The sequence below is a fragment of the Dendrobium catenatum genome, unplaced genomic scaffold (assembly GCF_001605985.2).
Source record: "Dendrobium catenatum unplaced genomic scaffold, ASM160598v2 fragScaff_scaffold_718, whole genome shotgun sequence".
NCBI lineage: Eukaryota > Viridiplantae > Streptophyta > Magnoliopsida > Asparagales > Orchidaceae > Dendrobium > Dendrobium catenatum.
In genome coordinates this window covers 189,962-206,699 of record NW_021319180.1, presented here as the reverse complement: position 1 = coordinate 206,699, position 16,738 = coordinate 189,962, and the positions used below count along the sequence as shown (strand labels likewise).

The window sequence follows — 16,738 nt, the reverse complement described above, 5'->3', positions numbered from 1 at the left end:
TGTTGGCTCCTCCCCCTTTCTTGTAGTACAACCACTACTAATGAGCTAAAATTCAATGAAATACACAATCATGGTATAAGAAATAAGAAACATAAATTTTTGCATTCAATTCTAAATGATATCTGAATTTTTATATGAATCATAAAATTTTATAAATAACTAATGCATAACAATATCAAACACTATAAATATTCTTTAACCTCCCACATATTCCTTAGTCTATTTATTATCCATTTACTTTAGGCAAGTCATATGATGACTATACGCTTTTGCCAATGTTTAAAATTGCGTATTCGGGTATTGAGGCGTTTTTATTCGTGTGGCGAGGCGTAAGCCTCAAGGTGTTTTGAGGCGTAAGCCTTAAAATCAAAATATTGCGTAAACATAAAATGATAAATTTTTTTTTTATGTACTAATGAGTGAATAATATAAAACATAAAAAAATATAAGATATGAAGTGAAACCTAATTCAAGCTGGAGCAAGAGAAGATCCTGAAGAAGTACGAAGCCCAAATTCAAGAGCTTGAGGCGCCTTCGTTGCTTCCTCAAAAGAAATTTATAGACAACTCATTGGGAGATGAATTCTTTCAATTGAAGGAGAATTTGATGTAGCCATGGGGGGGTCAAAACAAGTTGAGTTGAAATTTTTTTAAGTTCTACTAAAGTCAGCTCATTAATGAGCCTCTTCTTATTATTCAGCTCATAAATTGTGTATTTATTGCCAAAATTATATTCATTCCCCCTCCTTTACTCCCCTCTCTAAAGACTCTTTGGTTTCCCCACTCATGTCTCTTCCCCTTCTTGAGTCACTTTGATTTCTTCCATGGAATTAAGACCTTGGGCTGCTTGCTGTTCTCGGTTTGGGGCCTTGGGCTGCTTGCTGTTCTCGGTTTGGGGCCTTGGGCTGCTTGCTGTTCTCAGTTTGGGGCCTTATACTGCTTGCTTTTCTCGGTTTGGGGCCTTGGCTGTTGCTGTTCCCGTGAAAAGGCTGTTGGGGTTCTGCCCCCTTATCCCTGGCCTCCTCGGTTTCTGCTGGTTCCGCCCCTTGTAAGCTGGAATGGGATGTATTTGGCTAATTTTTGGGATGTCTTTTCAGCTGCTATTTGGAATGTCTCTTGGCCTTATATTTCCCTCTTTTAATGGGATTAATTAGTGATTATGGTGGCTGTTTGGCTGCCCTCTCAAGTCCTATATATATTTGATATTTGTGGCTTTTTTAGAGTTTTTAGGAGAGAGTTATAATGTGATTTTTGGAGCCTAAACCTGCAGGTTTATTTGTTGGAAAAGCTTGCGAGCTTGTTCCATCCCTTCCTCTCCCTCTAGGAAAGCTTGCGAGCTTCTCCTCCTTCGTCCCGGCTTCTAATCTCATTCTTCTTTCCACAAGTTCGACTCCACTTGTATCATTCTTCTCAATCATGCAAAGAAGAGCTCCTTTAGGTGTTTTGATTTTGTGTCAAAGTTTGTAAGTCTTTTATTATAAAAAGTTGTATTGTTTCTTATTTTGTCTATTTTGTGTTCTTAGGTGTATTTTCTATTTCCTAGGAAGCTTTTCATTTGCTTGCAAAAATTTGGGGGCTCTTCCCAAAATTTTTCTTGCTTCAAATTGGTATCAGAGCCTAGGTTCGTGTTTTCCTAGATCTCTGTTTTCGTGTCTTATTTTGAGGAAACTTCATGCCAAAATTATGCTTACATTTTTGAAAATTTTGGGTATTATAGACACTACAGACTCCAGTACCCCATACAGTCGGACTGCCTCTCTGATGAATGCCGATCCCACTATTATTTCTATTTAAGGATATTATAGGGCGATGAAATAAGCATGCTTGCTCAACCTGTTAATCACACCACCAAGATCAATGTAAACCTGTCGAATCAAGGTAACCCATCAATAAAATTTATGGTGATCTCCTCCCACACTATATCTGGAAGAGCTAGGGGTTGAAGTAACCCCTTGGAGTCATGGCCATATATTTGTTCCTCTGACACACCGCACATTTAGCCACCATCTACTCTATATCCTTGTGCATTTCCTTCCAATACAATTTTGCTGCCAATCTTATGTATGTCTTATGTGTTCCATGGAATTCCTGTAGCAGGTGTGGAATATGGACTGAGGTTCGCGGCAATACAAATCTCCCCTGATATAGCAGTCTCTCCCCATTTAGGGAATATCCAGGGTGGCTACTCCCATCCCTCAGAAGATCCGCCCTAATCTTCCTCAGCTCCTCGTCCTGCACACTCTCCTCTTTAATAACCCCCCAATCTAACATCAGTGGTATCAAAATGTCTAAATCTTGGAGCTCCCCCATACATCTGGACAAGGCATAAACCACCTTGTTTTCTAGATCTCACCTATACTAGGTCTCGAAGTTGTAAACCAACAGCTTGGGCAACCACCTCTAATGCTCCTCAGTCACCACCCTCTAATCTATGAGGTATTTCAAGCTCCTTTGGTCAGTCCCGACGATGAAATATCGACCCAACTAGTAAGGCGGCCACTTCTAAATAGCTAGCGTGATATGATCATATTAGATTTTACTCTAGATTATGATTTTGTAATTACTATTACTTTATCTAAGAAAAGAGAGGAGTATCTCATTATTTATAAAATGTATATAATAAAATTCAAATTAATTATTTTCTTATAAGAAAAACAGATCGATTAGATTGCAAAAATTGTAAAATTATTCATAGTGAAAGTTTATTTACTCAATATCATTTATTTGTTTTGGATTTAAGATGAAGGGACGAATTATAAAAAATAAAGTAAAATATTTTCTTAAGATTAGATGGGGGTATTTAAAGAACATGAAAATAGATTCAAGATCTTATGATGCATGAGGAAACTAGTATTATGTGAAAAAAATAACTAGTGATATTAAGAAAGTTGCAAAGGATGTGTTTGGAGTATTAAAAGGAGAAACTATTGATAGTAAAAATAGTTGGTGGTGGAATTAAAATGTGTAGGAAAAGATTAAAAATAAGAAACTTTGTTAAAAAAATTGTTCAAGTGTAAGAGCTCGAAAAATTGGGAAAGATATAAAGATTCCCTTAAGGAGTCTAAGAAAGCAATATACGATGCAAAAAAAATAATTTTAAATGACTTATATCATAAATTAGATACTAAGGAGGATGAAAAATATATGTATAAGTTAGCAAAATAAAGAAATAGGAGAAGTAAAGATTTAGTTTAAATAAAGTGTATTAAGAAGATAAAAAGTATTTTTATTAAAAAAAGATATTCAACAAAGGTGGATGAGATATTTTGATAAGCTTTTCAATGAAGATTGTGAGAATACGATTGATTTTAGCAACTTTAGCACTCTAAATAAAAAATTGAAATTTTAGTTTTATCGGCTTATTAGTAAAATTGAAGTTAGAGGGCTTTAAAGAAAATGATGTGTGAAAAAGTTGGACTTGATGATATTCCAATAGGGGTGTGAAAATGTTTTGAAGATGAAGGAATTTTTTGGTTTATGAAACTTTTTAATATTATTTTAAGGACAAAAGATTCCAGGTGAGTGGAGAAGGAGTTTGTTGATTTCTATTTTTAAGAATAAATGTGTATACAAGAGTATGAATTATAGATAAATTAAATTAATGTGTCGTACTTTAAAACTATTGTAGAGAGTTATTGAGCTTAGGTTACGATGTGATATACTAATGTTTCTCAAAATCAATTTGTATTCATGCTGGGTAGGTCTACTATGAAAGCTATACATTTATTGAGAGGTTTGATGAAAAAGTATAGAGAGACTAAGAGGATTAACATATGATATTTATTGATTTAGAAAAAGCATATGATAAAGTACCAAGAGGAGTGCTCTGGAAAGTTTTTGAAAATAAAGGAGTTATTAATGCTGATATTTAAGTCATTAAGGATATGTATAAAGGGTCTGTTACTTGTGTTCAAACACAAGGTGATTGATTTTACTATGTATTTTCCTATTTCATTTGGATACCATCAAAGATCAGCTTTAAACTCATATCTTTTTGTTCTAGTCATGGTTGTTCTTGCTAGACATTTGCACGAGGATGTACCATGGTATATGCTTTTTTCTGATGATATTATTCTTGTTGATAAGATTGGAGAGGGAGTTGAAGATACATGTGAACTATGGAGGTCAACATTAGAGAATAAAGGTTTTGGTTTGTGTATATCTAAAACTGAATACATGGAATATAATTTTAATATTAATATATCTAGTAGCGGGACTTTGACTTTGGGCAATCAAGTCGTTAATAAGAGTACACGTTTTAGATATCTTGAATCTATTGTTCAAAGTGACGGTGAAACAAATTGGATGGTTGAAGTGGAGGAATGCATCGGGCCTGTTGTGTGATAGAAAAATATCCATCGAACTTAAGGGAAAACTCTATAAGATGGTGGTGAGACCTAAAATGCTTCATTGCACAGAATGTTGATGATTAAAAGACAAGCATAAAATTAAGTTAAGTGTTGCAGAGATGAGGATGTTGAGGTAGATGAGTGGCATCACACTTATAAAGAAAATGAGAAACGGGTATATAAATGAAAAGGTTGGACTAGCTTAAGTGCCATATAAGATTATAGAGAGTCAACTTAGATGGTTTGGTCACATAAAATATCAGCTTTCTGATGACCCGGTTAGGAGAGTAGATTCATTTGATTTGACTTGTGTTAAGAAAGGCAGAGGTAGACCTAAAAAGACTTTGTAAAAAATATTATATATGATTTTTTTTTTTAGATTTAAATACAAATTTAACTCTTAACAGAACACAATGGAGAAAGAGAATTCATGTAGCTGACCGAACTTAGTGGGATAAAGACTTGTTGTTTTTATTGTTGTTGTAGTATTTGACATGATATAAAAGATGCCTATCTACTTTAGTTATTTTGGTAGTTATTTAAATATTTTTTTGTCCATCAGAATGCATGCAAGAGGGGATGGTTTCGTACTGTAGATGCTGAGGAGCTCATCTGCATGGTGGATGAGGTTTACTATTACATTTGAATTTGTCATCATAAACATTGTTTTCAGCGACATCTCATACCAATCTCTGTGATATTGAGCTTCTTTTTTTGGTCATGCAGATGTGCAGCAAATTTTGTACAGAATTGTGTCCAAACACTCATGTCAGCCATGCTTTAAGTACTATTTCCAAAATAATGCCAAGGTATAAGCTTCTAACCTTTTCTTTGAAGAAAGTATGATGCGTTGGATGCAATTTTCAAATGACGTCTCTGCATAATTCCTAGTATTGTATTATGATATTTATTGTAAAAATAATGGGAAAATCCTAATTTTTTTAATTAATCGTAAATTACCACTGCAGCTAGGCATTGGATTAATCAACCACACTCCAACTCAGCCCATCAATAACCCACTGATAAAGATAAAATCTTGATGGTAAATTGATGAAAGCATACGTAGTCATCCATTCAAACAGACTTGAATGAAGCCATGAGATGCAGTACAATAATGTTTTTTTCACTTAATATGAAAAGAAGAAAGTAGCAAAGCAAAACAATCGAAATAATATAGCTATTATTACTACAGTTATGGCTGCCAATTAGGTTTGTCTACATTATAATCTAAACCTATCCATATAAAAGACCCGGAGGACCAAAATTCATGTACAAAGACGTACACAGCTAGGCTTAACAGATTGAGGGCCAGCTCATGATCCATTTTGAAGTTCAAATTGTAGAAGCTCGATGATTTAATGAAAGCTTCTATCTCTATAAAATCTTTATCTAGCGCGTGTCAGTTTTTTTCCATGTGAAACCAGCTATATTTAGTTTATAAGATTGGATTTCCAAGTTAATAAATTTCATTAATAGGCATATTTTTTTCCAACAACTAAATAATCTGTGTCAAACTAAATATCATGCTATGTCTATCCCATTTCTATCCTCTACAAAACTGATATATATATATAAAGATCTACTAATAACCTTCATATTTTTATAAGATTTAAAATAAAAAATGTTCTATTATATATTGCAATTTGATTTATTTTTTTGACATCACCTAACTTTATGAGCTTAGAAAATTCATGATCGACTTTTGATAGAGTTTTAGTGGTTCAAAATTTTAGAATGTAGATGAAACACTATAGATATTTCACCATCATTTTGCCAGAACTTTATGATATGATTTTAGTGCATGTCCCTATGGTTATTTAGCCCTCTCGATCATGAGAGAGAACTTTCGATTAAGGCCAGTTTGTAGGAGTTAAATGCTTAGTTTATATTAACACCATTTTTGGTTTTAGATTGAGGGATATGTACTGCCATTAGCTTAGTGCGTATGCTGGGGGGAATGATGATGAATCCAATTAAGACCTTTTAGTTTAATCGTGTCAGGTTGTCGTGGACCTGGGTGTACTGGGTCAAAGGAGGTAGTCGACCGAGAATGATTCTTTTTTGTAGCTATGACTTGTGTCCTTCAAGGAGATTCGACGATTCTTTATCTAAGAGGATAATTTTAAGTCGATCTTTACTAACAGAGTGCTTTGTGCCTTGGTAAGCGTATCATTTATTCATAACTCAAGAGGCTAAGCCATTGAGGAACTTTGGGCTTTGACTGTGTGGTAATTTAATTGTGCCATTTTATGATGAACCACTTGGTAAAAGGGCCTCAGTCATAACTATTTCTTTGTGTTGTCATTTTACATTAGAATCACCCAGTTACAGGACATTTGCCACGTCCTTACTCACATGAGATTTTTTGAGAGTGATCATAATGATATGCTTGATATGATATTAGGTTTTTGTGACTCGAGGTTATTTTAAATTTGTAACACTTAACAAACTATTGCAGAGGATTCACAGATTGTTGTTTTAAGCAAGGAGTAGTCTTTTGTTGCTTGAAATATTTTCATATTTTATAATTTGTTTTTGGAATTTTTGTATTGTGTATTAAAATCTAAGCTCGAAATAATTTTCTTTAGAATTTGACAACATTTTTTGTAAAAGGATCCCTCCGATTGAAATTTACTTTCGAGATGGCCATTGGGAATGGCTATTTGCATCATTGTGTTTGCCATTTGGAAGTTTGATTTTGATAGTAAAACACTAAATTTGTAAGGGTATTTGGATGTTTGCACCATGGATTAAAAAGGCGTTCGAGGAAGACACCTTGAGGCGCGCGAGGCGGAGGTCGGGCGAACTGAGGCTTAAGCCTCGAACGTTCGGGGGAGGCTTACGCCTTTTTCCACACAAGCGTATGCCTCAAGGCATGAGGCGCTGAGGCACATCAAGGCAGCGCCTCGAAAGGGAGAAAGTTACCTTCTCAGCCAGTGAGCCCCCATTGTTTTTTCCGATCAAAATGTCATAACTTACAATCCGACAGGAAGGGAAAGTCATCGAAGGAGCGAAGTCGAACAACCACGAAGGAGCCAAAGAAGCGACGCGTGCAATCTCTACACCTCCTGTGAAGCAACGAAGCCGAACAACAAGGAAGAAAAGAGAAGATGAAAGGCAAAGCCTAGGCGCATCTAAGTTATTATTGATTAACTTAGTTAATATAATTTAAAATATTAATAATTAAGAAAATTAATTAAATAATTAATAGTATAATTAGTGCATAAATTAATTATCTAAATGAACTTAATTGACTAATCAGTAATATAATTATTAATTAAATATTAATATAATTAGCTTAATTAATATAAATTACATCTAAATTACATATTATGAAAAGATTTTCTTTTCAGATATTAACATCAACGATATTCTTTCTAGTTCATAATTGACACTTTGCCTTAGTACTGTTTATATTAGGTTTTTAAAAATCGGATCGGACAGACCGTTTCAATAGTGAACTGCTCATATGGCCAGTCTGGTCCATTATAAAACCATTTTCTCCATTGAACCGACATGAACCAACTTGAATTGTCTGTTCAATTAGTGAATCGGTCTTGGTTCTTTTGAATCGATCGGTTCAATGAACGATTTAAATAATTATTAAATTAATTTAATATATTTAAAATAAAATATTAACTTAAAACAAATTAACTTTAATTTAATTTATTTTAATTTCTTAATAATAATAATTAAATTCCTAAAATAATTATTTGACAAAGAAATTCCAACTAAACATTTTGCATGGCTCTACCACTCCATGTGAATTGTTATCACATGCAAAAGTAAAACATAATATAAACAATTAAAGGAGGAAGTTTTCAAGTGATTTGAGATTAAATAAGTTAAAGTCCTTAAAATATACAACATACAATATATATTTTTAAATAGATTTTAAAACAATTTTTTTATAATGTCAATAATATTTATTTTTTAATTAATAATATTTAATAGATTTATTTATACATTAGAAAAAATTAGTTATTTCTTTATTTATTATTAATAAATTATCTAAGATGAATAATTTACAATTATAGTATGAATTTAACATATAATCTATAGGTGTAAATCATATCTAAACATATATCATAATATAATAATAATTTATATTAAATTTATAAGTTTGTATATGAATTGAATTTATGTTAAATGTGAATTAAATTTAAAGATTGCAAGCATTTAATATTAAAATTATTTAAGATATTATTAATGTATGAATTAAATTTTTTTTTTTGTAAAAAAATTATATTATTATATGATTATTATATTATTATTGTTTTGTCATTTAAATTTTATTTATATAATTTTCATATTTATTATGTCAACTAGTTCTCCCCCTGATTCGACCCCAGTCGAACCATTGAATCTTGAACCTCTCACTCTTTCAGTTTTATGTTTGGTCTGGTTTTGGCAACCTTGATTTTTATGATTTTTTAGATTTGAAAGAGTAAACAAGTTGCATGGATGGTTGTGTCATGTGAATAAGCTTAGTTGGAGCTTGTTTGATAAATGATTATTATAAAAATTTTAAAGTGATTTGAAAATTTAAATATACTAAATTGAAATTAATTCATTAAATTTAGCATATTATATTTAATTTATTAAACTAATTTATTTAATTATGTAAAGATGGTAATAATTGAATCGGTTGGTCCTTAAAATCGGGTCTAGTTCAACGGTTTGGCAGTTAAAACGACAGTTTGAATCATTTTTTTTTGGTTCAATGCAAAAATTATTCTAGAAAAAATTCGGACCGACTAGTCTACTAGTTCCGGGTTGAACTAGTCAAAATGTTCGGTTCGATATGGTTTTTAAAACAATGCACGAAAGAATATATAAGTATAATAGTTTTTCCTATCCTTTGGGTACTTGAGCATTGTAGCAATTTTACTTTGTATTAGACTTTTGTGTGAGGAGATGATGAACTTGACGATGAGACGATGATAATACAATGAGGGCTAACAAAGAAGCCTTTTTTATTTCTTCCTTTATTTTGCACTTATCTTTTTTCTTTATTTTTTGTTTCGTTTTTCTCTTGTTTTCTTTATTTCTTCTTTTTTATTTTCTCTTTATATCTACTTTTTAGGCGAGAAAAGTTAGATAGAGAAAGTGTTAGAGGGTGTGGAAGAGAATGATAGGGAGAAACAATCAGTGGTATATAGTAGGAGTTGTTGGGGGTCGCCTGTAATGGATTGTGGTTTACTAAGCTCGTGAGTAAGTGCTGCCGAGTTGGCTTTGGCGATCACGAGACAAAGATTGGAGAGGTAGAGAGCTATGATATGAGAGCGTGTGAGGAAGACAGAAGAGGAAGCGGGTTGAGGGAGTTACGCTTTGTCTGGAGTTGGTATTGATGGAAAGAGGAAGAGATGTAGGAGGCGGGTTTGATGGTTTGCTGTAAATGAGACAAAGTGCGAGGGTTGAGGAGCTATGAAAGTGAAAGAGATGTTGTAGGTGACTAATAGAGAGGGTGGTGTCATGAGTTTGCCCGTGATTGGGTGGATGAGTATGTAGATTTGAAGTCTTTCACATTGACTAATTTGTTGAATTTTTCTTTTGTGGTAACCTAGCAATATGGGCATTCTTTTTGGGCAATTTTGAAATTCTGGATGCATCAGCAGAGATTGTTTTATGAATTGAGTGATGAGTAGATGACTCTTATTGGGGTCGAGGTGTTTTGAGTTGGACATTCAAGATAATTTTTTTATTGTCTATTTTTGTTATCGCGTTTGAATAGAATCTAATATTGGAATGAATATAAAGGTCTGCATTTTTTTTATTGAAATAGGTAGTGAGCTATATTAAATTAGCAAGTCTTGACCTAAGCGGCATCTTTCGTTGCGATTAGGTTGGCTCAAAGCTAAATAAACATTTACATCATTTATTGAGATCCATTGGTACTCAATTCTATTAGTATTTTGGTATCACTTCTCTTCAGGTGTTTTGTCGGTTGAGAAGTGCCACTTATGAAGTTCATAGTAATCCAGGGGCCCCTAAAACTCAAATTGGCTTAGGCATTGGTTACCATTCAACATCTTTCAAGTGTCGTATGGCCATAGATATCAATGGTGCAAAATGACGCACGCCATGGTGCACAATGAGGCTTGGCACACATACGACGCTATTTACTTGGCGCGGCGCGACGCATCAAAATAGTGCGCTATTTGCGCCATGCATGGGAAATGGCGCATGGCGCACATGGCGTGTGCTATTTTGTTAACATGTTATAAATTTCAAATTATAAATTATAAAATTAATTTTTTAAAGATGTATATTAATATCATCATCAATTATTAATTAATCTTCAATTTAATAAAATATCAAAAAACTCTAAAAGATTTAATTTTTTTGCATGATTTAAAGTTATCATTTTTGTTATTAGGTAGGATTTAAGATAAATTATGCTTAAATCATGCTCAAATCTATTGATATAAGTTTATGTAATATTTAAAATCATCTTTTTTGCTATTTGACAGAATATTTATTACTAAATTTTACTCTAAGCAATATATTATTTGTTATTTAGTGGTATTTAATATATATATATATATATTATTTTCTATTGTGCGCTATGTTTAAATAGCGCGCATCGCATCGTGTGCTATGCGCCATGGCTCCACTGGGATCTTTGTGCCGTGGTGCGCCATTTGCCACCGACAAGTATGTGTATGGCCTTATTCTTTGGAATTCCAACATTTTCAGTCATATATCCAATTAATATAATTTTTTTGGGTTTCCCAAGTATTTTTTATCTCTTTATGTTACATTAAATCAATCTAGTCAAGCATAAGCAATATATTTAGCTAAGTTTGGGCTCTATTTGGTCATATAAGAGTAATTCGAAGTTATTTTGAAAAGAATTTCAGAGCATTTCTTAGCCTAATTTGATGAATCAGGTCAAATTCTTTGATGGGGACATCGACAAGAGGTTTCGACGCGTTTATCAGAGGCGACATAGGCTTTACTTTTGATGCATTTTCTGTATCAACATTTTATGTATTAATCATTTTTATTTCAGTTTTTTCATTTTTGCCCTTATTGGTCGCTATTGTAGCCCAAGGGGCATTCTAGTCTTTTGTTTTATTTGTCATTTTGAGGCCTATATATATGGCCATCTTCTTATGTATGAGGATAGTTGATGAATGGAAATTTTCTCTTGTTGTTCTCTTTGTGAGTTCATGACATTTCCCCTAAATCTATTTGTGAGTTCTTGAGGAAATAATATTGTGGATCTCTTTGTGAGTTCCAAAATCCCAAGGTCTCTTTGAGAGTTCTTGATCCTTTGTATTTAACTTTGCAAATTTTTCTTTCTCTTCCCCATTCCCCATGGCCGAGCCTCTTCCCCCCCTCTTCCCAAGCCGGCGGCACCCTCATTGGGTACTCAAGCCACCGGCCACCACCACCCCACCGCCAACCACCACCTCCACCCACGTCCTCCTTTCCTCCCACCCTTGAATTTGAAATTCAAATTTCAAATCCATACTTTCCTAATTTGGAGACCCTAAATTAGGAAATTTTTAATTTGTCATTCAATTGGAATTTCAAATTTAAAAGAAGTCATTAATCTCCCACCAAATTCACTTAGCCCCATTTGGAAACTCCTTTAAATCCCCATAATCACCCCTCCCCCTCTCTATATGCTGCCGGCTCCATGCATGGGAAAATTCCCTCTCTTGCCAAATTAACCCCTACCCTCATTTAATATTGAAATTGAAATTCAAACCTTTTCCCTCCAAAATCACTTAAATCTGAAATTAAATTCAGATTTATTGAGAATCCCTAATTTTCCCCTAACCCTAGCCGTCCCCTCTCACCCCTATCCTCACAAGCCGCCGCCCCTCCTCCCCCCCCTCCTCTCAATTCACCATGTATGGCGGAACCCGAATGGAACTTTGGATTTGTGAATGACGATCGAGATCAAGTCGACATCCTCCAATCGCCATTCTTTGATGTGGGCTTTGATTTCGACGACATCGTTGAAGAATTCATCGACCGTATCCAATACACCTTAGTTGACGTGATCGGCGAGCAAAGGTCAAAGGGATGTTGGATCATCATTGGACGACCATCTTCCTCCACCATTCCGGCTACCTTTCCAACAACGACGTTCCTTGGCTCGTCCGTCCTAGTGGTTACTTCATTTCTATTGTGCAAGATTTTTCTCCGCTCAACCTAGATTCGTAGGGAAGAGAGTAGATCCTCAAAGGTGAACACCTCATTATTAACTTTTGGATTTGTGTTGCAAGCTTTCACATTACTTCACCTTGTATTTGATTGAAAGTGTCTTGGTTAATTTTCATGCAATTCTTTGCGTAAGCAAGTGGAAGACTGAGAATTCCTGTAACCTACTTTGAATTGACGCATCATTTTATAAAGGTTAAACTTCTATTAAATTCTCTTGATAATCTTGTGTAACTCCAAGCCCGTATCACATCATTCTTTGTCTGAAACAATTATTGGTTGGACCTATTTAATAGGGTTTCCATGCCTAGAATTGTTGCCATCCGCACTTTGATGTTGCTACATTGTAGATCTTTGGTTAGGATTTAGTATGGGCCTATGTATTTGCTCAGCCTGGTGGGTTGAGCAAAGAAATAGATTCGTAAGGGCAAGGGTTTAACCCAACTTATCAAATTGAACTGAATTGGGAAGGTCTGATAGTGACCAAGTTTTCCACGGACATTTCTATTGTATCTAATTAACTTAGACGAATGGTATATTGTGCACATCTCAAAAGATCAATGAAGATCAATTTACGATATAGAATCCACAAACATATCATTTGCTAGACGCTTTCCCTACCATGCCTACATGAAAAACGGTTGATCATAAAATTCAAAGCAGCGTCCTCACTCTTTATAAATGAATTGATCTGGCATAAGCTTGCATGACTACGTGATTGCTTGTAAGGATAACATCCAATGACACTATTTTTCGGCTCATGTTGAGCTTCACTATTCTGCATAAACACGTGGCCGGTGTGGAGGTTGCAGCAATTATGTATTCATTCTTTGTAAATTTTTTTTGGCAGGTTCTATCCTCATTTGATGCTACAAAGTTTAATTGTTTCTTTTGAAGCGAAGGTATGTCGTGCTGCAAATTTTGACTCGCGCCTGATTTTTTTTCCATGTTTTCACCCTTCGCACACAGTTGCTACTATTATTAATCTTTGTTAATGAAGTGATTATGTTTATCCAAAATTGTAATAATGACTAATTAAGTCTATGCCTTAATCAAATTGATCAAAGTTATGGCCTCTAATTAGGCTCAAGGGTCCATTTAACACTAATCTGGGGCTTAATGAGCTCAATCAATGCCCTAAGCAGTGCGTCAAATTAATGCATTAATTTCCTAATTAATTTGGGCAAATTTTGAAAATTCTAAATCATTTCTAGATGATTTGAATGACTTAAACAAAAGGTATTTGGCTTAACAGGTCAGATCCAAAGAGGATCAAATTTGATGAGCCATTTTCATTTCTTCAAATTATCTAGAGCTTTCTCCAATGCAAATATCCTCTTCCACTCTTAATGCCAATCCACTTGTAATAAAGACACAATACCAGTGCAATGTGAATCTTGCTACTCCATCTCCGCTATGCTGTTTACGATCACGCATCTTTCGTTCATTAACTTGTTTTCCTAATCTCCTTTCCGGCTCGCAAGTCACAATGTCTTAAAGAACATGCCTCGTCTCCCATGTTTGCAGTTATCGATTATCAACAGCTTCCTTCATCCGGTCGAAAATTATATCCCACATTGATTATATGATTGCAACCATGATTCCCTCCTTGCTCCAAATCCAAGACATTCCTCTTTTAAAAAATCAATAGCGCATAGTGAAAAAGCTAGCACTTAACTTGGTAACTATCACTTATAATGACAAATATAGGGTATAATTTTCCTAAAATGAATTATTCTCACTCAACCCTCATGACATAGATCATGTCGCACTTCATGATGACAACCATTGATATATATCTTATTGTCCTTCCCACGGTGTAAATTGAGTTGTGCTCCACTATGACATCTGATGGAACATTCTTCATAGCCTTCTTTAAATGATAAAACCATGAAAAATTAGGAAGAGGCTCCATACATACTTAGTATTGCCACTTTGACCATATTTGACGTATCACAATGACCTTTCCTCGAGTAAACAATCATGCTACCATTTGTTTCATCAAATCTGTCCAAATTTCCAAAAGTCTTCCATGGGTCAATAGGTTAGAGCCTGCCCTTGGTCCATCCCAAGGTGGAAGATGAAGCCGACTCATCATTAACCAGCTAGGTCCACTTCCAAAGCCAATAAGGAAATGCCATAAGCCGATGGGTTAATCTCCAAGATCAACAAGCTAATTAGCTCTGCTTCTCTAAATACATCAAAATCAGTTTCTAGATTCAATGTGTTTGGGACTCTTTGTCACTACTTATTTTTTGAGTTGCAGGGGTGACTAATGTTACAAAGACATGCAAACAATCAATTCGATGACATTTTGATCTATAATAATTTGGTTGGACAACATTTAAATCACCTAAAATAAGTTTGTGAGGTCTTAAAGAAAGAACATTTATATGCAAATTCTAAGAAATGTACGTTCCTCACAGATAGTGTTACCTTCCTAGGATTTATTATATCATCTCAAGGGATTTCAGCAGATCTTGAAAAGGTACGTGCAATTAATGAGTGACCTAAACCTAAGAATATTAGGCATGTTCGGAGTTTTCACGGATTGACTACATTCTATCGGAGGTTTATTAGGAATTTTAGCACCATCATTGCCACAATAACAGATTGTTTGAAAAAGGGCGAATTTCATTGAACCATATCTGCTTCTAAAGCTTTTGAAGAGATCAAGAAAAGAATGGTAGAAGCCTCTGTCATGCATCTATCTAATTTTTATAAAGTCTTTGAAGTAACTTGTGACATTTCTGGTCTTGGTATTTGTGGAGTCCTTTCCCAATAAGGACATCCCGTGGCCTACTTCAATAAGAAATTAAATGATATTAGACAACGATACTCCACATATGACAGAATTTTATTCCATCATTCAGTCCCTTAGGTATTGGAGACACTACCTGCTCCCACAAGAATTTGTCATTTTCTTTGATCATGAGGCCTTGTGTCATATAAACTACCAAAAGAAACTCAATGCTCGACATGGCTGTTGTGTCGAATTTTTGTAAGAATATATCTACACAATCAGACATAAAGTAGGTTATGAAAGTAAAGCGACAGACGCGTTAAGTCGTCGTATGATGATAACTCGAGAAATGAGGACTGAAGTAATTGGATTCGAGAGTATTAAGGAGAATTATAAAGACTACCATGACTTTAAGGATATGTATTCTTTATTGACAACTGGGGGTGAATGAGTAGTTAATGATTTTTTTCTTAAAGATGGGTATTTGTTCAAATCACAAAAGCTCTGCATACCCAACTCTTCACTTCGGGAATTTCTCGTGTGGGAATTACACGCTGTAGGACTAGCTGGGTATGTTGGCCAAAAGAAAACCATTGCTCTGTAGAACAATGTTTTTACTGGTCTAGTCTTAAACGTGATGTTAGTAAACTGTGTAAAGGTGTCACACTTGTCAGCTAGCTAAATAGCGTGAACAAAATGCTTGTCTCTGCACACCCCTCTCAATCCCCAATTGCCCTTGGCAGGACGTAAGTATGGATTTCGTCTTTGGACTACCTAAGACTTCTAGAAAACATGACTCTATTTGCGTGGTAGTTGATCATTTTTTCCAAAATGGCCCATTTCCTTTTTCCAAAACTTTTGATGCTTCTCGAACGGTGAAACTATATTTTGATGAGATGTTTAGGTTACATAGATTACCTAAAACCGTAGTGTCTGTTCAGATGTCAAATTTATTAGTTATTTTTAGAAGACTTTATGGCATAAGATGGGTACCAAATTGCAATTTTCTACCGCTTTCCATCCTCAAACTGATGCCAAATTGAAGTTGTTAATAGCAGTCTCGGCAACCTCTTAAGAACCTTTGTAGGAGAACACGTTTGAGATTGGAACTCCAAACTTCTGACAGCTGAATTTGCTTATAACAACTATGTTAATCAAACCACAGGTCTAAGTCTCGCTGAAATTGTGTACATGTACCAACCTAGACAGCCTATATACTTGATCTATATGTGTCCTAAGTTAAGAACATCTGCATTTGCATCGCATCTCAAGGAATTTTATAAGGAAATTAATAAAAAGATTGAACAAAGCAATGCTAATTATAAACTTAATGCGGATCGTAAGAAATGATTTAAAGAATTCAAGGTTGGAGATTTTGTAATAGTACAGATTCGTCTGGAACGGTCCTCACAAGGGACCATTAAAAAGTTACATGCTGGAAGTGCAGGACCTTTTAAAATAATATCAAA

At 34.4% G+C, this 16,738-nt stretch overlaps 1 protein-coding gene across 1 annotated transcript in view; it reads left to right on the top strand.

The window, feature by feature from the left end:
• LOC110095912 (E4 SUMO-protein ligase PIAL2) overlaps positions 1-16,738 on the top strand; it is an 82,513-nt gene that overhangs the window by 40,558 nt on the left and 25,217 nt on the right. Inside the window, exons 4-6 of the mRNA XM_020821630.2 lie at positions 4,911-4,976; positions 5,075-5,157; positions 13,377-13,428. Of these exons, the coding sequence (XP_020677289.1) occupies positions 4,911-4,976; positions 5,075-5,157; positions 13,377-13,428 (201 nt within the window). The remainder of the gene's footprint in view (positions 1-4,910; positions 4,977-5,074; positions 5,158-13,376; positions 13,429-16,738) is intronic.